Genomic DNA, 22,851 nt, shown 5'->3' on the forward strand with positions numbered 1-22,851 from the left:
TTAATTGATTAATTGATTCCTAATGAGTATATCATAATCAAAAATAAGTAATAATTCAAAAGCCTGCGTCACCACTGAATAAAGTTTTCACTGAAATAAATTTGAGAGTATAATGGCCTTAGACACATGGAAAACTTAGTGGATGAAGGATGAAAATGAAAACCCAATAAAGTATTGCCCATGTCATATCATATCATATCATATCACATGATTAAGGCACTGGCAAATACTGATTTAAGAAACGTTATAAATTCAATAAATCTTTTTATTTAGTTTATTTGGCAGAATGCACACAAAAGAATAGACCCAAAGAATCATACTCTATCTCCATCAACTCTCTATCAACACAGATTTTGTTTGCAAACAAATGACATAAAAAATGGACAGTTTATTTGTGACATTTTTTTACGTAATCATAAGGTTTGTGTACAAAGAGAGAGTGATGGGAAATTATGGAAATAAAATACAGAGGATCATAAAATAGGTAAGAAGTAAAATGACACAGAATTAGGAAACAAAACATGTTTGAAACAAATTAAGCAAATGCATATTTTTGGTAATTAGCACAGAATTTAAGGGTGAATAAAAGTACTGACAGCGCTTGAGAGAGTTGACAGTTTCCAAACAGTGATTGTCTTTGCAATTATGGTATATACAACACCATCACTCTTTAGAATGTGTTATAAAGGGCCAGCTCTATGTTGCGTCACTATGCTTCTGCACTGATTATATAATATAAAAGCTTGAAAATAAAATCATTTCTTACATAAAAAACTGGTAACTGTTTAATATTTGTGTACAAATAACATTTTCCTTCAAAATAACTATTGTAACTATCTGTTCTGTGCAATAGACCCCTGGATACAAATATACCATACCCGTTCATTAACAACATTCATTTGATAAAATGAAATAGGACAAAATGACAAACCCTGTAATAAACTATTGGTGAAAATTTGGTGAGATGGCATATGTTCAATAAATCTGGACTATGTACAAAAAACAATATTTATTATTACAATACAAATTCATCTTATTTACAGTTTGAAGGTATTTTAAACAATCTCATGCACTCCTGTCTAATTACTGAAAAAAATAATTACTTGTAGTTAATTGTATTGAGATGACTGTGTATGACCCCTTAGGTTTTAAAGAGTTTGATGAATTTGACATTTTAGGAGAGGGTATTTGTGTGTACATGAGAGAGTTTAATTTGCCTCATAATTAATCATTTTTTTGGTGAAACAGATAGTTCAAGTCTTGGGAACCTGAAACCACCTCTTGAACCACTGTCACTGCTGGAAGATGAAGACAATCTCGATTTTTTAGAGGGTAGAGAAACACCTGCACTGCCTTCCATTCCTGCTTCACTGTCCTCACCAAGTGTCACTTCATATGACCCCTTTGACTTTGAACCAAAACCTCCAAATGTGCCAAACTTCAACTTGCCTTTCTTTCCTTTGACTTTGCTTCCTCCTAGGTCTAATGAAATGTCGCCACCCTCAGCTTCTAAGTGACCTGAAGGAGAACTAACTGCAAGCCCCCCCTCATCACTCAGAGAAGAAGACCGATGCCTTGATTTCTTAAATAGATCCAGTGAGGCTGACTTGGCTTTAGTTGACACACTGAGTCCAGGGTCACCCTCTAACTCAAATTTCCCACCCATCAGTTCACCAGTATGTACACTTAGGTCTTTAGAGACCTTACCACCTTTTCCACTAGTACTCAGTTCTACCTCTGGTCCCCGAAGGTCACCTGCACTACTGCCCTTTACTTTTGATTTGCCAAAAAATTTTGGCATCTTTACCTTTACTTTGCCTTCACTGTGCCTCAGTTCTGGACTGGGAACCTCAATATTTTGTGAACTGACTTGGGAACTAACAGATGGAGACTGTATGTTTATGCCTCCACTAGCTGCAAGTTCTGATTCAACATTTCCTCCACCTTGCTGCCCTTCCAACTGAGGCAGAGCAATACCAAATTTTGGTACCTTCATTTTGGGAAATGTAACAGTACCCTCTGGGTAATGAAGGCCACCAGTGGCACTGCCCCCTGAAACACCTGCATCAATCTCTGCACCACCTTTCACATTTATTTTTTTTCCTTTAAAACCTGCAGACATGGCTGCCTCTCCTTGTCTGTTTAGATTTGCATCAATATCAGAAGTAGACACGTTCACATTTGGCATTTTAATATTAGGAGTCTTTAATTTCACATCTGGCCCTTCCAAATGAAGATTTGGACTGTCAGTACCAGAACCCTCAATGGTGGTGTTCAAGCTAGCAGATGGCAAATCTATCTCAGGTGATTTCAATCCTTCTGATAAAGATCCATCGCCTTTCATTTTTGGTGATTTGATATCTAATTCCACATCAGGAAAATGAAGCTTACCAAAAAGAGGCTTCTTTACCTTTCTACCTTTGACATGTATATTAGGTGTGTCTACATCCAGATCTACTGCTGGTGTTTCTATGTCAACATCAGGTTTCTTTGCCTTTCCTTTCACTTTAGGAAGTTTGAATTTACCCTTTTTCCCTTTTACATTGATATCAATATCAGGGGCATCAAGACTTGCTTCAGTATCTGGGAGACTAACTTCTGTTTTGGAACCTTTTGCTCCCACACTGAACATGGGTGTCTTAACCATGGATTCAGGCCCCTCCACGTCTGGGGATTTCATTCCAAACTTAGGACCTTTGAATTTGGGAAATGTAACACCTGTCTTTAAAGGGTCAGTAGACATACCTTCCATAGTAACGGTGGGTACTGTAATGTTTGCATTTGGACCTTTGATATGGCCTTCCAATTTGGGCACTGATGCATCCATCTTTCCTTTGACTTTAGATCCCTTTAGGTTGATATCGAGATCAGGTGCATTAAAATCAATATTTGATTTGGGAAGGTTGACGTCAATGCCTGGACCCTCCACCTGCGGACCTTTGAAGCCAAATGATGGCATTTTGATTTGGGGCATTTCAAATCCACCCTTTGGCCCTTCAATATCAACCTCTGGACCTTTGATGTCAACTTCAGGTGTTTTTATGACTTGCTCAACCTTTGGAGGTGACACATCCACATCTCCTTTGACTTTGGGAGTTTTCAGGTTAAAATCCATATTTGGCATGGATATTTTTGGTCCTGAAATGGATGGCATGTTGAATTTGGGTCCTTTGAGTTTTGCATCAGGGCCTTCAATATCAATCCCTGGAGCTTTAACGTGAACCCCAGGTGCTTTCACATCAATGTTAGCTTTGGGAAGGTTTACATCAACATTTGGACCCTCCAATTTTGGACCTTTAATATTAAATGATGGCATTGTGATTGAAGGCATTTCAAATCCACCCTGAGGCCCTTCAGTGTTAACCTCTGGACCTTTGATGTCCAAATCAGGTTTTTTTATGTCTCCTTCAATCTTTGGAGCTGACAAGTCCACATCACCTTTGAGTTTAGGTCCTCTCAGATTGAAATCAACATCTGGCATGGAAAGTTTCGGTCCTGAAATGGTTGGCATGTTGAATTTGGGCCCTTTGATTTTACCACTTGGACTCTCAATGTCAAAATCTGGTCCTTTGATATCCAACTCAGGGGCTTTAATATCAATATTAGTTTTCGGGAGGCTGACATCAATTTCTGGCGCTTCAACATTTGGACCTTTCATCCCAAAGGATGGCATTTTAAATTTAGGCATTTTAAATCCTCCTTTGTGGCTGTCAATGTCAACATCTGGTCCTTCGATATCAACCTTGGGAGCTTTTATGTCACCCTCGATTTTTGGAACTGACACATCGACATCTCCCTTTACTTTGGGCCCTTTCAGACTAATATCCCAATCTGGCATTGTGGGTCCTGACATTGATGGCAGTTTGAATTTTGGTCCTTTGAGTTTTGCATCAGGTCCTTCAACATCAATCTCTGGCCCTTTAATGTTAACGTCAGGTGCTTTAACATCAATGTTAGATTTAGGAAGGTTTATATCAACATCTGGACCCTCCACCTTTGGACCTTTGAAGCCAAATGATGGCATTTTCATTTTGGGCATTTCAAATCCACCCTTAGGCCCTTTGACATCAACCTGTGGACCTTTGATGTCAAAGTCAGGTGTTTCAATGTCCCCCTCTATCTTTGGCACTGACATATCCACATCACCTTTGAGTTTGGGACCTTTCAAATCCATATCTGGCATGGAAAGTTTCGGTCCTGAAATGGTTGGCATATTGAATTTCGGTCCTTTGATTTTACAACGTGAACTCTCAATGTCAAAATCTGGTCCTTTAATGTCAACATCTGGTACTTTCACATCAATGTTTGCTTTGGGAAGGTTTATATCAACATCTGGACCCTCCACTTTTGGACCTTTGAAGCCAAATGATGGCATTTTGATTTTAGGCATTTCAAATCCACCTTTCGAACCTTCAATATCAACCTTTGGACCTTTGACGTCAAACTCAGGTGTTTTTATGTCTCCTTCAATCTTCGGAGCTGACAAATCCACATCACCTTTGAGTTTGGGTCCTCTCAGATTGAAATCAACATCTGGCATGGAAATGTTCGGTCCTGAAATGGTTGGCATGTTGAATTTGGGTCCTTTGATTTTACCACTTGGACTCTCAATGTCAATATCTGGTCCTTTGATATCCAACTCAGGGGCTTTAATATTAATATCAGCTTTCGGGAGGCTGACATCAACTTCTGGCCCTTCAAAATTTGGACCTTTCATCCCAAAGGATGGCATTTTAAATTTAGGCATTTTAAATCCTCCTTTTTGGCCCTCGATGTCAACATCTGGTCCTTCAATATCAACCTTGGGAGCTTTTATGTCACCCTCAATCTTTGGAGTTGACACATCGACATTTCCCTTTATTTTGGGCCCTTTCAGACTAATATCCCAATCTGGCAGTTTGGGTCCTGATGTTGAAGGCATTTTGATTTTGGGTCCTTTGAGTTTTGCATCAGGGCCTTCAACGTCAATCTCTGGAGCTTTAATGTCAACGTCAGGTGCTTTCACATCAATGTTTGCTTTAGGAAGGTTTATATCAACATCTGGACCCTCCACTTTTGGACCTTTGAAGCCAAATGATGGCATTTTGATTTTAGGCATTTCAAATCCACCTTTCGGACCTTCAATATCAACCTTTGGACCTTTGACGTCAAACTCAGGTGTTTTGATGTCTCCTTCAATCTTTGGAGCTGACAAGTCCACATCACCTTTGAGTTTGGGTCCTCTCAGATTGAAATCAACATCTGGCATTGAAAGTTTCGGTCCTGAAATGGTTGGCATGTTGAATTTGGGTCCTTTGATTTTACCACTTGGACTCTCAATGTCAAAATCTGGTCCTCTGATATCCAATTCAGGGGCTTTAATATCAATATCAGCTTTTGGGAGACTGACATCAACTTCTGGCCCTTCAACATTTGGACCTTTCACCCCAAAGGATGGCATTTTAAATTTAGGCATTTTAAATCCTCCTTTGTGGCCCTCAATGTCAACATCTGGTCCTTCAATATCGACCTTGGGAGGTTTTATATCTCCCTCGATTTTTGGAACTGACACATCCAAATCACCCTTTACTTTGGGCCCTTTCAGATTGATATCCCAATCTGGCATTGTGGGTCCTGACATTGATGGCAGTTTGAATTTTGGTCCTTTCAGTTTGGCATCAGGGCCTGCAATGTCAATCTCTGGTTTTTTAATGTCAACGTCAGGTGCCTTAACATTAAGGTTTGCTTTGTGAAGGTTTATATCAACATCTGGACCCTCCACCTTTGGACCTTTGAAGCCAAATGATGGCAGTTTGATTTTGGGCATGTCAAGTCCACCTTTCGAACCTTCAATATCGACCTGTGGACCTTTGATGTCCAACTCAGGTGTTTTTATGTCTCCTTTAATCTTTGGAGCTGACAAATCCACATCACCTTTGAGTTTGGGTCCTCTGAGATTGAAATCCACATCTGGCATGGAAAGTTTTGGTCCTGAAATGGTTGGCATGTTGAATTTGGGTCCTTTGAGTTTACCACTTGGACTCTCAATGTCAATATCTGGTCCTTTGATATCCAACTCCGGGGCTTTAATATTAATATCAGTTTTCGGGAGGCTGACATCAACTTCTGGCCCTTCAACATTTGGACCTTTCATCCCAAAGGATGGCATTTTAAATTTAGGCATTTTAAATCCTCCTTTGTGGCTGTCAATGTCAACATCTGGTCCTTCAATATCGACCTTGGGAGCTTTTATGTCACTCTCAATCTTTGGAACTGACACATCGACATTTCCCTTTAATTTGGGCCCTTTCAGACTAATATCCCAATCTGGCATCTTGGGTCCTGATATTGATGGCATTTTGATTTTGGGTCCTTTGAGTTTTGCATCAGGGCCTTCAATATCAATCTCTGGTCCTTTATTATCAACATCAGGTGCTTTAACATCAATGTTAGCTTTAGGAAGGTTTATATCAACATCTGGACCCTCCACTTTTGGACCTTTAAAGCCAAATGATGGCATTTTGATTTTAGGCATTTCAAATCCACCTTTCGGACCTTCAATATCAACCTGTGGACCTTTGATGTCCAACTCAGGTGTTTTGATGTCTCCTTCAATCTTTGGAGCTGACAAGTCCACATCACCTTTGAGTTTGGGTCCTCTCAGATTGAAATCAACATCTGGCATTGAAAGTTTCGGTCCTGAAATGGTTGGCATGTTGAATTTGGGTCCTTTGATTTTACCACTTGGACTCTCAATGTCAAAATCTGGTCCTTTGATATCCAACTCAGGGGCTTTAATATCAATATCAGCTTTCGGGAGGTTGACATCAACTTCTGGCCCTTCAACATTTGGACCTTTCATCCCAAAGGATGGCATTTTAAATTTAGGCATTTTAAATCCTCCTTTGTGGCTGTCAATGTCAACATCTGGTCCTTCAATATCCAGTTTTGGGGCTTTTATGTCTCCCTCAATTTTTGGAACTGACACATCCAAATCTCCCTTTACTTTGGGCCCTTTCAGACTAATATCCCAATCTGGCATCTTGGGTCCTGATATTGATGGCATTTTGATTTTGGGTCCTTTGAGTTTTGTGTCAGGGCCTGCAACGTCAATCTCTGGCGCTTTAATGTCAATGTCAGGTGCTTTAATATCAATGTTTGCTTTAGGAAGGTTTATATCAACATCTGGACCCTCCACCTTTGGACCTTTGAAGCCAAATGATGGCATTTTGATTTTAGGCATTTCAAATCCACCTTTTGGACCTTCTATATCAACCCGTGGACCTTTGATGTCAAACTCGGGTGTTTGTATGTCTCCTTTAATTTTCGGAGCTGACAAATCCGCATCACCTTTGAGTTTGGGTCCTCTCAGATTGAAATCCACATCTGGCATGGAAAGTTTGGGTCCTGAAATGGTTGGCATGTTGAATTTGGGTCCTTTGATTTTACCACTTGGACTCTCAATGTCAATATCTGGTCCTTTGATATCCAATTCAGGAGCTTTAATATCTATATCAGCTTTCGGGAGGCTGACATCAACTTCTGGCCCTTCAACATTTGGACCTTTCATCCCAAAGGATGGCATTTTAAATTTAGGCATTTTAAATCCTCCTTTGTGGCCCTCAATGTCAACATCTAGTCCTTCAATATCGACTTTGGGAGCTTTTATGTCACCCTCAATCTTTGGAGCTGACAAATCAACATCTCCCTTGATTTTGGGCCCTTTCAGATTAATATCCCAATCTGGCATCTTGGGTCCTGATATTGATGGCATTTTGATTTTGGGTCCTTTGAGTTTTGCATCAGGGCCTTCAATATCAATCTCTGGCCCTTTAATGTCAACGTCAGGTGCTTTCACATCAATGTTAGCTTTAGGAAGATTTATATCAAAATCTGGACCCTCCGACTTTGGACCTTTGAAGCCAAGTGATGGCATTTTGATTTTAGGCATGTCAAATCCACCTTTCGGACCTTCAATATCAACCTGTGGACCTTTGATGTCCAACTCAGGTGTTTTTATGTCTCCTTTAATCTTTGGAGCTGACAAATCCACATCACCTTTGAGTTTGGGTCCTCTCAGATTGAAATCAACATCTGGCATGGATAGTTTGGGTCCTGAAATGGTTGGCATGTTGAATTTGGGCCCTTTGATTTTACCACTTGGACTCTCAATGTCAAAATCTGGTCCTTTGATGTCAATGTCAGGTGCCTTAACATCAATGTTTCCTTTGGGAAGGTTTATATCAACATCTGGACCCTCCACTTTTGGACCTTTGAAGCCAAATGATGGCATTTTGATTTTAGGCATTTCAAAGCCACCTTTTGGACCTTCAATATCAACCTGTGGACCTTTGATGTCAAGCTCAGGTGTTTTTATGTCTCCTTCAATCTTTGGAGCTGACAAATCCACATCACCTTTGAGTTTGGGTCCTTTCAGATTGAAATCCACATCTGGCATGGAAAGTTTTGGTCCTGAAATGGTTGGCATGTTGAATTTGGGTCCTTTAATTTTACCGCCTGGGCCCTCAATGTCCATATCTGGTCCTTTAATGTCCAACTCAGGAGCTTTAATCTCAATATCAGTTTTCGGGAGGCTGACATCAACTTCTGGCCCTTCAACATTTGGACCTTTCATCCCAAAGGATGGCATTTTAAATTTAGGCATTTTAAATCCTCCTTTGTGGCCCTCAATGTCAACATCTGGTCCTTCAATATCGACTTTGGGAGCTTTTATGTCACCCTCAATCTTTGGAGCTGACAAATCAACATCTCCCTTTATTTTGGGCCCTTTCAGATTAATATCCCAATCTGGCATCTTGGGTCCTGATATTGATGGCATTTTAATTTTAGGCATTTCAAATCCACCCTTTGGTCCTTCAATGTTAACCTCTGGTCCTTTAATGTCAACATCAGGTGCTTTCACATCAATGTTTGCTTTGGGAAGGTTTATATCAACATCTGGGCCCTCTACCTTAGGACCTTTGAAGCCAAATGATGGCATTTTGATTTTAGGCATTTCAAATCCACCTTTCGGACCTTCAATATCAATCTTTGGACCTTTGATGTCAAACTCAGGTGCTTTTATGTCTCCTTCAATCATTGGAGCTGACAAATCCACATCACCTTTGAGTTTCGGACCTTTCAGATTGAAATCCACATCTGGCATGCAAAGTTTGGGTCCTGAAATGGTTGGCATGTTGAATTTGGGTCCTTTGAGTTTACCACTTGGGCCCTCTATGTCAAAATCTGGTCCTTTGATATCCAACTCAGGGGCTTTAATATTAATGTCAGCTTTCGGGAGGCTGACATCAACTTCTGGCCCTTCAACATTTGGACCTTTCATCCCAAAGGATGGCATTTTCATTTTAGGCATTTTAAATCCTCCTTTGTGGCCCTCGATGTCAACTTCTGGTCCTTCAACATCGACTTTGGGAGCTTTTATGTCACCCTCAATCTTTGGAGCTGACAAATCAACATCTCCCTTGATTTTGGGCCCTTTCAGATTAATATCCCAATCTGGCATCTTGGGTCCTGATATTGATGGCATTTTAATTTTAGGCATTTCAAATCCACCCTTTGGTCCTTCAATGTTAACCTCTGGTCCTTTAATGTCAACATCAGGTGCTTTCACATCAATGTTTGCTTTGGGAAGGTTTATATCAACATCTGGGCCCTCTACCTTAGGACCTTTGAAGCCAAATGATGGCATTTTGATTTTAGGCATTTCAAATCCACCTTTCGTACCTTCAATATCAACCTTTGGACCTTTGATGTCAAACTCAGGTGTTTTTATGTCTCCTTCAATCTTTGGAGCTGACAAATCCACATCACCTTTGAGTTTCGGACCTTTCAGATTGAAATCCACATCTGGCATGGAAAGTTTGGGTCCTGAAATGGTTGGCATGTTGAATTTGGGTCCTTTGAGTTTACCACTTGGGCCCTCTATGTCAAAATCTGGTCCTTTGATATCCAACTCAGGGGCTTTAATATTAATGTCAGCTTTCGGGAGGCTGACATCAACTTCTGGCCCTTCAACATTTGGACCTTTCATCCCAAAGGATGGCATTTTCATTTTAGGCATTTTAAATCCTCCTTTGTGGCCCTCGATGTCAACTTCTGGTCCTTCAACATCGATCTTGGGAGCTTTTATGTCACTCTCAATCTTTGGAGCTGACAAATCAACATCTCCCTTTATTTTGGGCCCTTTCAGATTAATATCCCAATCTGGCAGCTTTGGTCCTGATATTGATGGCATTTTGATTTTAGGCATTTCAAATCCACCCTTGGGCCCTTCAGTATTAACCTCTGGTCCTTTGATGTCAATGTCAGGTGCTTTCACGTCAATGTTTGCTTTGGGAAGGTTTATATCAACATCTGGACCCTCCACTTTTGGACCTTTGAAGCCAAATGATGGCATTTTGATTTTTGGCATTTCAAATCCACCTTTTGGACCTTCAATATCAACCTGTGGACCTTTGATGTCCAACTCTGGTGTTTTTATGTCTCCTTCAATCTTTGGAGCTGACACATCCATATCACCTTTGATTTTGGGACCTTTCAGATTGAAATCAACATCTGGCATGGAAAGTTTGGGTCCTGAAATGGTTGGCATGTTGAATTTGGGTCCTTTGAGTTTACCACTTGGACTCTCAATGTCAATATCTGGTCCTTTGATATCCAACTCAGGGGCTTTAATATTAATGTCAGCTTTTGGGAGGCTGACATCAACTTCTGGCCCTTCAACATTTGGACCTTTCATCCCAAAGGATGGCATTTTAAATTTAGGCATTTTAAATCCTCCTTTTTGGCCCTCGATGTCAACATCTGGCCCTTCAATATCAACCTTGGGAGCTTTTATGTCACCCTCAATCTTTGGAGCTGACCCATCGACATCTCCCTTCATTTTGGGACCTTTGAGATTAATATTCCAATCTGGCAGCTCGGGTCCTGATATTGATGGCATTTTGATTTTAGGCATTTCAAATCCACCCTTTGGCCCTTTAATATCAACCTCTGGACCTTTGATGTCAACTTCAGTTGTTTTTATGTCTCCCTCTATCTTTGGAGCTGACACATCCATATCACCTTTGAGTTTGGGACCTTTCAGATTGAAATCCACATCTGGCATGGATATTTTCGGTCCTGAGATAGTTGGCATCTTGAATTTTGGTCCCTTGATCTTACCACTTGGACTCTCAATGTCAATGTCTGGTACTTCGATGTCTATTTTAGGAGCTTCTATGTCACCCTCAATCTTAGGACCTTTCACATTCACATCTCCTTTAAGTTTTGGTCCTTTCAGATTGATATCCACGTCTGGCATGGAAATTTTTGGTCCTGAGATATGTGGCATTTTGAGTTTTGTTCCTTTGATTTTGCCATCAGGATTCTCAATTTTAACATCTGGTCCTTCAATGTCAACATCTGGAGAATTTATCTCAGTGCCAGCTTTGGAAAGATTAATATCAACTTCTGGCATTTCAACCTTTGGGCCTTTGAAACCAAATTTTGGCATCTTGAATTTGGATCCTTTAGTTTTCGGACCAGTCAATCCCAGGTCAAGATCAAGACCTTCAGAGCTACCAGTCTTCCCTTTGATGCTGATATCCCCTTTTACCATTTTCACATCAGTTTCTGGGGTCTTTATCTTTGGACCCTTGAATCCAAACTTTGGCATTTTAAATTTTGTTTTCTTTGCACCAATTTCCGGAGCATCAATTGTGACATCTGGTCCCTCAAGTTCAGCTTTTGGCAATTGAACATCCCCTTTCAAATCACTCTTCAACTTTGGTCCCTTCAGATTGATGTCAGTATCTGGCAATGATATTTTTGGTCCAGTCATTTTTGGTAACTTCACCTTTGGCCCACTGAGTTGTCCCTCTGGAGATTCAAAGTCAACGTTAAGACCTCTGATCTGAACTTCAGGTGCTTTTATCTCTCCCTCAATCTTTGGAGCTGACACATCCACATCACCTTTGAGTTTGGGCCCTCTCACCTTGAAATCCACATCTGGCATGGAAAGTTTTGGTCCTGAAATGGTTGGCATGGTGAATTTGGGTCCTTTGAGTTTTGCATCCGGTCCTTCGATGTCAACCTCTGGTCCTTTAATGTCGAAATGAGGTGCTTTCACATCAATGTTTCCCTTGGGAAGATTTATATCAACATCTGGACCCTCCACTTTTGGACCTTTGAAGCCAAATGATGGCATTTTGATTTTAGGCATTTCAAATCCACCTTTTGGACCTTCAATATTAACCTCTGGTCCTTTAATGTCAAGCTCAGGTGTTCTTATTTCTCCTTCAATCTTTGGAGCTGACAAGTCCACATCACCTTTGAGTTTGGGTCCTCTCAGATTGAAATCCACATCTGGCATGGAAAGTTTGGGTCCTGAAATGGTTGGCAGGTTGAATTTGGGTCCTCTGATTTTACCACTTGGACCCTCAATGTCGAAATCTGGTCCTTTGATATCCAATTCAGGGGCTTTAATATCAATATCAGTTTTCGGGAGGCTGACGTCAACTTCTGGCCCTTCAAAATTTGGACCTTTCATCCCAAAGGATGGCATTTTCATTTTAGGCATTTTAAAACCTCCTTTGTGGCCTTCGATGTCAACATCTGGTCCTTCAATATCGACCTTGGGAGCTTTTATGTCACCCTCAATCTCTGGAGCTGACACATCGACATCTCCCTTTATTTTGGGCCCTTTCAGATTAATATCCCAATCTGGCATCTTGGGTCCTGATATTGATGGCATTTTGATTTTAGGCATTTCAAATCCACCCTTCGGCCCTTCAATATTAACCGCTGGCCCTTTAATGTCAACATCAGGTGCTTTAATGTCAATGTTTGCTTTGTGAAGGTTTATATCAACATCTGGACCCTCCACTTTTGGACCTTTGAAGCCAAATGATGGCATTTTGATTTTAGGCATTTCAAATCCACCTTTTGGACCTTCAATATTAACCTCTGGTCCTTTGATGTCAACTTCTGGTGTTTTTATGTCTCCTTCAATCTTTGGAGCTGACAAATCCACATCACCTTTGAGTTTGGGTCCTCTCAGATTGAAATCCACATCTGGCATGGAAAGTTTCGGTCCTGAAATGGTTGGCATGTTGAATTTGGGTCCTTTGATTTTTCCACTTGGACTCTCAATGTCAATATCTGGTCCTTTGATATCCAACTCAGGGGCTTTAATATTAATGTCAGCTTTCGGGAGGCTGACATCAACTTCTGGCGCTTCAACATTTGGACCTTTCACCCCAAAGGATGGCATTTTAAATTTAGGCATTTTAAATCCTCCTTTTTGGCCCTCAATGTCAACATCTGGTCCTTCAATATCAACCTTGGGAGCTTTTATGTCACCCTCAATCTTTGGAGCTGACAAATCGACATCTCCCTTTATTTTGGGCCCTTTCAGATTAATATCCCAGTCTGGCATCTTGGGTCCTGATATTGATGGCATTTTGATTTTAGGCATTTCAAATCCACCCTTTGGCCCTTCAATATTAACCTCTGGTCCTTTAATGTCAAAGTCAGGTGCTTTCACGTCAATGTTTGCTTTGGGAAGGTTTATATCAACATCTGGACCCTCCACTTTTGGACCTTTGAAGCCAAATGATGGCATTTTGATTTTAGGCATTTCAAATCCACCTTTCGGACCTTCAATATCGACCTGTGGACCTTTTATGTCCAACTCAGGTGTTTTTATGTCTCCTTCAATCTTTGGAGCTGACAAGTCCATATCACCTTTGAGTTTGGGTCCTCTCAGATTGAAATCCACATCTGGCATGGAAAGTTTGGGTCCTGAAATGGTTGGCATGTTGAATTTGGGTCCTTTGAGTTTAGCACTTGGGCCCTCAATGTCAACATCTGGTCCTTTGATATCCAAATCAGGGGCTTTTATCTCAGTATCAGCTTTCGGGAGGCTGACATCAACTTCTGGCCCTTCAACATTTGGACCTTTCACCCCAAAGGATGGCATTTTAAATTTAGGCATTTTAAATCCTCCTTTGTGGCCCTCAATGTCAACATCTGGTCCTTCAATATCAACCTTGGGAGCTTTTATGTCACCCTCAATCTTTGGAGCTGACACATCAACATCTCCCTTTATTTTGGGCCCTTTCAGATTTATATCCCAGTCTGGCATCTTGGGTCCTGATATTGATGGCATTTTGATTTTAGGCATTTCAAATCCACCCTTTGGCCCTTCAATATTTAGCTCTGGTCCTTTAATGTCAACGCCAGGTGCTTTCACATCAATGTTTGCTTTGGGAAGGTTTATATCAACATCTGGACCTTCCACTTTTGGACCTTTGAAGCCAAATGATGGCATTTTGATTTTAGGCATTTCAAATCCACCTTTCGGACCTTCAATATCAACCTGTGGACCTTTGATGTCCAACTCAGGTGTTTTTATGTCTCCTTCAATCTTTGGAGCTGACAAATCCACATCACCTTTGAGTTTGGGTCCTCTCAGATTGAAATCAACATCTGGCATGGAAAGTTTGGGTCCTGAAATGGTTGGCATGTTGAATTTGGGTCCTTTGAGTTTACCACTTGGACCTTCAATGTCAAAATCTGGTCCTTTGATGTCCAATTCAGGGGCTTTTATCTCAATATCAGCTTTCGGGAGGTTGACATCAATTTCTGGCCCTTCAACATTTGGACCTTTCATCCCAAAGGATGGCATTTTAAATTTAGGCATTTTAAATCCTCCTTTGTGGCCCTCAATGTCAGCGTCTGGTCCTTCAATATGAACTTTCGGAGCTTTTATGTCACCCTCAATCTTTGGAGCTGACAAATCAACATCTCCCTTTATTTTGGGCCCTTTCAGATTAATATCCCAATCTGGCATCTTGGGTCCTGAAATTGATGGCATTTTGATTTTAGGCATTTCAAATCCACCCTTCGGCCTTTCAATATTAACGTCTGGTCCTTTAATGTCAATGTCAGGTGCTTTCACATCAATGTTTGCTTTGGGAAGGTTTATATCAACATCTGGACCCTCCACTTTTGGACCTTTGAAGCCAAATGTTGGCATTTTGATTTTAGGCATTTCAAATCCACCTTTTGGACCTTCAATATCGACATGTGGACCTTTGATGTCCAACTCAGGTGTTTTTATGTCTCCTTCAATCTTCGGAGCTGACAAATCCACATCACCTTTGAGTTTGGGTCCTCTCAGATTGAAATCAACATCTGGCATGGAAAGTTTGGGTCCTGAAATGGTTGGCATGTTGAATTTGGGTCCTTTGAGTTTACCACTTGGGCCCTCAATGTCATAATCTGGTCCTTTGATATCCAACTCAGGGGCTTTTATCTCAATATCAGCTTTCGGGATGCTGACATCAACTTCTGGCCCTTCAACATTTGGACCTTTCATCCCAAAGGATGGCATTTTAAATTTAGGCATTTTAAATCCTCCTTTGTGGCCATCGATGTCAACATCTGGTCCTTCAATATCGACCTTGGGAGCTTTTATGTCACCCTCAATCTTTGGAGCTGACAAATCAACATCTCCCTTTATTTTGGGCCCTTTCAGATTAATATCCCAATCTGGCATCTTGGGCCCTGATATTGATGGCATTTTGATTTTAGGCATTTCAAATCCACCTTTTTGCCCTTCAATATTAACCTCTGGTCCTTTGACCTCAACGTCAGGTGTTTTTATGTCTCCTTCAATCTTAGGAGCTGACAAATCCACATCACCTTTGATTTTGGGTCCTCTCAGATTAAAATCAACATCAGGCATAGAAAGTTTCGGTCCTGAAATGGTTGGCATGTTGAATTTGGGTCCTTTGATTTTTCCACTTGGACTCTCAATGTCCATATCGGGTCCTTTGATATCCAACTCAGGGGTTTTAATTTTAATATCAGCTTTTGGGATGCTGACATCAACTTCTGGCCCTTCAACATTTGGACCTTTCATCCCAAAGGATGGCATTTTAAATTTGGGCATTTTAAATCCTCCTTTGTGGCCCTCGATGTCAACATCTGGTCCTTCAATATCGACCTTGGGAGCTTTTATGTCATCCTCAATCTTTGGAGCTGACATATCGACATCTCCCTTTATTTTGGGCCCTTTCAGATTAATATCCCAATCTGGCATTGTGGGTCCTGAAATTGATGGCATTTTGATTTTAGGCATTTCAAATCCACCCTTCGGCCCTTCAATATTAACCTCTGGTCCTTTGATGGCAACGTCAGGTGCTTTCACGTCAATGTTTGCTTTGGGAAGGTTTATATCAACATCTGGACCCTCCACCTTTGGACCTTTGAAGCCAAATGTTGGCATTTTGATTTTAGGCATTTCAAATCCACCTTTTGGACCTTCAATATCGACATGTGGACCTTTGATGTCCAACTCAGGTGTTTTTATGTCTCCTTCAATCTTCGGAGCTGACAAATCCACATCACCTTTGAGTTTGGGTCCTCTCAGATTGAAATCAACATCTGGCATGGAAAGTTTGGGTCCTGAAATGGTTGGCATGTTGAATTTGGGTCCTTTGAGTTTACCACTTGGGCCCTCAATGTCAAAATCTGATCCTTTGATATCCAACTCAGGGGCTTTTATCTCAATATCAGCTTTCGGGATGCTGACATCAACTTCTGGCCCTTCAACATTTGGACCTTTCATCCCAAAGGATGGCATTTTAAATTTAGGCATTTTAAATCCTCCTTTGTGGCCATCGATGTCAACATCTGGTCCTTCAATATCGACCTTGGGAGCTTTTATGTCACCCTCAATCTTTGGAGCTGACAAATCAACATCTCCCTTTATTTTGGGCCCTTTCAGATTAATATCCCAATCTGGCATCTTGGGCCCTGATATTGATGGCATTTTGATTTTAGGCATTTCAAATCCACCTTTTTGCCCTTCAATATTAACCTCTGGTCCTTTGACCTCAACGTCAGGTGTTTTTATGTCTCCTTCAATCTTAGGAGCTGACAAATCCACATCACCTTTGATTTTGGGTCCTCTCAGATTAAAATCAACATCAGGCATAGAAAGTTTCGGTCCTGAAATGGTTGGCATGTTGAATTTGGGTCCTTTGATTTTTCCACTTGGACTCTCAATGTCCATATCGGGTCCTTTGATATCCAACTCAGGGGTTTTAATTTTAATATCAGCTTTTGGGAGGCTGACATCAACTTCTGGCCCTTCAACATTTGGACCTTTCATCCCAAAGGATGGCATTTTAAATTTGGGCATTTTAAATCCTCCTTTGTGGCCCTCGATGTCAACATCTGGTCCTTCAATATCGACCTTGGGAGCTTTTATGTCACCCTCAATCTTTGGAGCTGACATATCGACATCTCCCTTTATTTTGGGCCCTTTCAGATTAATATCCCAATCTGGCATTGTGGGTCCTGAAATTGATGGCATTTTGATTTTAGGCATTTCAAATCCACCCTTCGGCCCTTCAATATTAACCTCTGGTCCTTTGATGTCAAAGTCAGGTGCTTTCACGTCAATGTTTGCTTTGGGAAGGTTTATATCAACATCTGGACCCTCCACTTTTGGACCTTTGAAGCCAAATGATGGCATTTTGATTTTAGGCATTTCAAATCCACCTTTCGGACCTTCAATATCAACCTTTGGACCTTTCATGTCAAACTCAGGTGTTTTGATGTCTCCTTCAATCTTTGGAGCTGACAAGTCCACATCACCTTTGAGTTTGGGTCCTCTCAGATTGAAATCAACATCTGGCATGGAAAGTTTGGGTCCTGAAATGGTTGGCATGTTGAATTTGGGTCCTTTGATTTTACCACTTGGACCCTCTATGTCAAAATCTGGTCCTTTGATATCCAACTCAGGTGCTTTAATCTCAGTATCAGTTTTCGGGAGGCTGACATCAACTTCTGGCCCTTCAACATTTGGACCTTTCACCCCAAAGGATGGCATTTTAAATTTGGGCATTTTAAATCCTCCTGCATGGCCCTCAATGTCAACATCTGGTCCTTCAATATCAACCTTGGGAGCTTTTATGTCACCCTCAATCTTTGGAACTGACACATCGACATCTCCCTTCATTTTGGGACCTTTGAGATTAATATTCCAATCTGGCAGCTCGGGTCCTGATATAGATGGCATTTTGATTTTAGGCATTTCAAATCCATCCTTTGGTCCTTTAATGTCAACCTCTGGAACTTTGATGTCAACTTCAGGTGTTTTTATGGCTCCCTCTACCTTTGGAGTTGACATATCCACATCACCTTTTAGTTTGGGACCTTTCAGATTGAAATCAACATTTGGCATGGAGATTTTCGGTCCAGAAATTGTTGGCATGCTGAATTTGGGTCCTTTCAGTTTTGCATCTGGTCCTTCAATGTCAACCTCTGGTCCTTTAATGTCAACGCCAGGTGCTTTCACGTCTATGTTTGCTTTGGGAAGATTTATATCAACATCTGGACCCTCCACTTTTGGACCTTTGAAGCCAAATGATGGCATTTTGATTTTAGGCATTTCAAATCCACCTTTTGGACCTTCAATATTAACCTTTGGACCTTTGATGTCCAACTCAGGTGTTTTTATGTCTCCTTCAATCTTTGGAGCTGACAAATCCACATCACCTTTGAGTTTGGGTCCTCTCAGATTGAAATCCACATCTGGCATGGAAAGTTTCGGTCCTGAAATGGTTGGCATGTTGAATTTGGGTCCTTTGATTTTTCCACTTGGACCCTCAATGTCAAAATCTGGTCCTTTGATGTCCATTTCAGGGGCTTTAATATCAATATCAGCTTTCGGGAGGCTAACATCAACTTCTGGCCCTTCAACATTTGGACCTTTCACCCCAAAGGATGGCATTTTAAATTTAGGCATTTTAAATCCTCCTTTGTGGCCCTCAATGTCAACATCTGGTCCTTCAATATCGACCTTGGGAGCTTTTATGTCACCCTCAATCTTTGGAACTGACACATCGACATCTCCCTTTACTTTTGGTCCTTTCAGACTAATATCCCAATCTGGCATCTTGGGCCCTGATATTGATGGCATTTTGATTTTATGCTTTTCAAATCCACCCTTTGGCCCCTTAATATCAACCTGTGGACCTTTGATGTCAAATTCAGGTGTTTTTATGTCTTCTTTAATCTTCGGAGCTGACAAATCCACATCACCTTTGAGTTTGGGACTTTTCTGATTGAAATCCACATTTGGCATGGATATTTTCGGCCCTGAAATGGATGGCATGTTGAATTTGGGTCCTTTGATTTTTTCATCAGGTCCTTCAATATCAGTCTCCGGAGCTTTAATGTCCATATCAGGAGCTTTCATGTCAATGTTAGCTTTTGGAAGGGTTATATCAACATCTGGACCCTCCACTTTTGGACCTTTTATGCCAAATGATGGCATTTTGATTTTAGGCATTTCATATCCACCCTTTGGCCCCTCAATATCGACCTCTGGTCCTTTAATGTCAATGATAGGTGCTTTCACGTCAATGTTTGCTTTGGGAAGGTTTATATCAACATCTGGACCCTCCACTTTTTGACCTTTTATGCCAAATGATGGCATTTTGATTTTAGGCATTTCAAATCCACCCTTTGGCCCCTCAATATCGACCTCTGGTCCTTTAATGTCAACAGCAGGTGCTTTCATGTCAATGTTTGCTTTGGGAAGGTTTATATCAACATCTGGACCCTCCACTTTTGGACCTTTGAAGCCAAATGATGGCATTTTGATTTTAGGCATTTCAAATCCACCCTTTGGCCCCTCAATATCAACCTGTGGACCTTTAACGTCTACATCAAGTGTTTTTATCTGTCCTTCAATCTTTGGCCTTGACAAATCCACATCACCTTTAATTTTAGGATCTTTTACATGTAAATCCACATCCGGCTTCGAGATTTTTGGCCCTTTGATGTCCACATCAGGAGCTTTCACATTAAGGTCAGCTTTTGGATGACCAATATCGACTTCTGGCCCCTCCACTTTTGGACCTTTGAAGCCAAATGATGGCATTTTGATTTTAGGCATTTCAAATCCACCCTTTGGCCCCTCAATATCAACCTGTGGACCTTTAACGTCTACATCAAGTGTTTTTGTCTGTCCTTCAATCTTTGGCCTTGACACATCCACATCACCTTTAAGTTTAGGATCTTTGACATGTAAATCCACATCCGGCTTCGAGATTTTTGGCCCTTTGATGTCCACATCGGGAGCTTTCACATTAATGTCAGCTTTTGGATGACCAATATCGACTTCTGGCCCCTCCACTTTTGGACTTTTAATTCCAAATGATGGAATTTTTACTTTAGGCAGTTTGAATCCACTTTTATAGCCCTCAAGGTCAACATCTGGTACTTCATTATCCACTTCAGAAGCTTTCATGTGTCTTTCAATCTTTGGCATTGATACATCCACATCTCCTTCAACTTTCGGACCTTCAAGTTTGATATCCACATCTGGCATCTTTGATCCTTTTATGGATGGTATTTTAATTTTAGGTCCTTTGAGTTCATGGCCTTCAGCATCAATCACTGGAGCTTTAACGTCCAATTCCGGTGTTTTTACAATAATTTCACCTTTGGGAAGGTTGAGATCTGGACCCTTGACCTTTGTACCAAATGTTGGCATTTTGATTTTTGGAATTTCAACACCACTGTTTGTCCCTTTAATATCAATTTGTGGACCTTTGACGTCAATTGCAGGTGCTGTTATGTCTCCTTTAGTCTTTGGTACAGAAACAGCCACATCACCTTCAAGTTTTGGACCTTTCAGGCCAATGGATGGCATTGTAGATTTTGGACAGTTGAATCCACCTTCAGGTCTCTCAATGTCAATATCCACTTTGGGAGCTTTTATGTCTACATCTGGGCTTTCAACATTAACTTCGGATGCTTTAATGTGAACCTCAGGTGTCTTGACATCAATTTCAGGTTTGGTAAGTTTTATATCAACATCTGCAGCTTCCACCTTAGGACCTTTAAAGCCAAACGATGGCATTTTGATTTTCGGCTCAAATCCACCTTTATGCCTTTCGATGTCAACTTCTGGTCCTTTGATCTCAACTTCAGGCTTTGTTGTGTGTCCTTCAATCTTTGGAACTGACACATCCACATCTCCCTTTACCTCAGTTCCTTTCAGACTGATATCCCATTCTGGCATTGTGGGTCCTGTTTTGGAGTGCATCTTGAATTTCAGTCCTTCAGTTTTTACATCAGAGTCCCCACCATCAACTTCTGGTGCTTTAATGTCAACCACAGAAGTTTTTACATCAACTTTTGGTCCCTTGGCCCCAAATGATGGTATCTTTATCTGAGGCATTTTTAAATCCCCTTCTTTCCCCTCAATATTTATAGCTGGACCTTTAATGTCTACTTTGGGTGCCTTTATTTCTCCCTCAGTCTTTGGCACTGTTACATCAATATTTCCCTCTACCTTAGAACCCTTCAGGTTTACATCTGTAGATGGAATTTTAACCTTTGACACCTCCATTTTGTATTTGCTATCACTCTTTGGTACTTTGGTTTGAATGCTAGAGTTTATTTCAGGTGATTTGAAGTCACTGTCAGCTTCTGGAAGTTTTACATTTACAACTGGTCCTGCAGTGTTAGCACTAGGACCTTTGATCTGCATATCTGTCCCTTTGAAGTCTAGTTCTGGCTTTTGCACCTCTTCATGTATTACTGGTACTGACATATCTGCTTCACCACTGAGTTTAACTTCAACACTAGTTCCCCCTTTCTTGATTCCTTTCATTCCAAACACAGGCATCTTGATTGTTGACATTTTTATGCCACTCACAGTGCCCTCAGTTTCATAGCCTGGAACGTCAGTGTCTATTCCAGATGCTTTTATTCCTCCCTTTGTGCTCGGTAGATCAACCTCACCTTTCAACTTTGAACCTGTAAGGTTGACATCCACACCTGCCATAGAAATCTTGCCTGGCCCTGAGGAATATCCTGAGGTAACATTGCCTACTGTTATTGCTGATCCTCCTATCCTGCCACCTCTCAATTCAGTATCAATATCTATGGAACCTCCACCATGTCTGACATTCGGAATATCAATACTACCCGATCCCTTTGCCTGTGGGTGACTGATGGTAGTTTCAGATACCTTTACCTTTGTCCTCTCACCTAAACTGGTGTCAACACTTCCCTCCTGTGTTTTATCCATGGATGAAGTCATAATCTGCATGCTTTTTCCTGGTAATGACATACTAATTGACCCTCTGTTCTCATCAGTTGAGGTTACCGCTGCACCTCCCAACCCTCCTACCGTTACATACCTATTACCAGTGTTTGCACTGTCTCTTAGTGTTGTGCTTGTTTCTGACACCTGAATGCTTCCATCTCCTTTCTCTCCACTCCCTCTTGAGTACTCAAAGCCTCCCTGGCCTTTACCCCCTGTTACTCCAAAGTTAGCCCCTTTAAATTTGAGACCTGTACCTCTTTCTCTTTCTCCCTCTCTTGTAATAGTTGTAGTCTGAACTCCCCCACTGCTCCAGTGTGTCTCTGTGGAGCTAACTTGTGGCCCAGTGTAAGAGACATTGCTTGACTCAAAAACTCCCTCTTCTGCTCCCACTTTACCTGAAGGGCTGCCATGTGGGATTCTGATACGAGGAGAGCCATCTCCAGATTCATGCCTTAGCCCCTTGAACTCTGGGCTTGAAAGTTCAAGTTGCTCACTTATGCCACCCGGCATATCCACAGTGTAGGTAGTGATACGGCGGGTGATGGTAGTAATTGTGCTGCCATCGCTGCTTGTGCTGCTATGCCGCTCTGTGCGAACATCTACTCCCTCTGCAAGGTCTTCAGACTTCAGCCTTGGTTTAATCTTTTTTGTGTATATTCTCTTATAGTCGTCATCATCCCCACTCTGTTGATAGAACATAGAAATGTTATTATACTATGTATTTTGTTCAG

General features: G+C 41.1%; 1 protein-coding gene across 3 annotated transcripts in view; it reads right to left on the bottom strand.

The window, feature by feature from the left end:
- Positions 1-247: 247 nt before the first annotated feature.
- ahnak (AHNAK nucleoprotein) overlaps positions 248-22,851 on the bottom strand; it is a 37,529-nt gene continuing 14,925 nt past the window's right edge. Inside the window, exons 6-7 of one of the 3 annotated variants that reach the window (XM_044205253.1) lie at positions 19,921-22,804; positions 248-19,635 (exon numbers count right to left, since the gene is read on the bottom strand). In XM_044205253.1, the coding sequence (XP_044061188.1) occupies positions 1,229-19,635; positions 19,921-22,804 (21,291 nt within the window). In that variant the 3' untranslated portion in view covers positions 248-1,228. Of the gene's footprint in view, positions 22,805-22,851 lie in introns of all 3 variants that reach the window. The other 2 variants (XM_044205254.1, XM_044205252.1) reach the window with 2 other exon arrangements.

This window comes from Siniperca chuatsi, linkage group LG8 (assembly GCF_020085105.1).
Source record: "Siniperca chuatsi isolate FFG_IHB_CAS linkage group LG8, ASM2008510v1, whole genome shotgun sequence".
Taxonomy (NCBI): Eukaryota; Metazoa; Chordata; class Actinopteri; order Centrarchiformes; family Sinipercidae; genus Siniperca; species Siniperca chuatsi.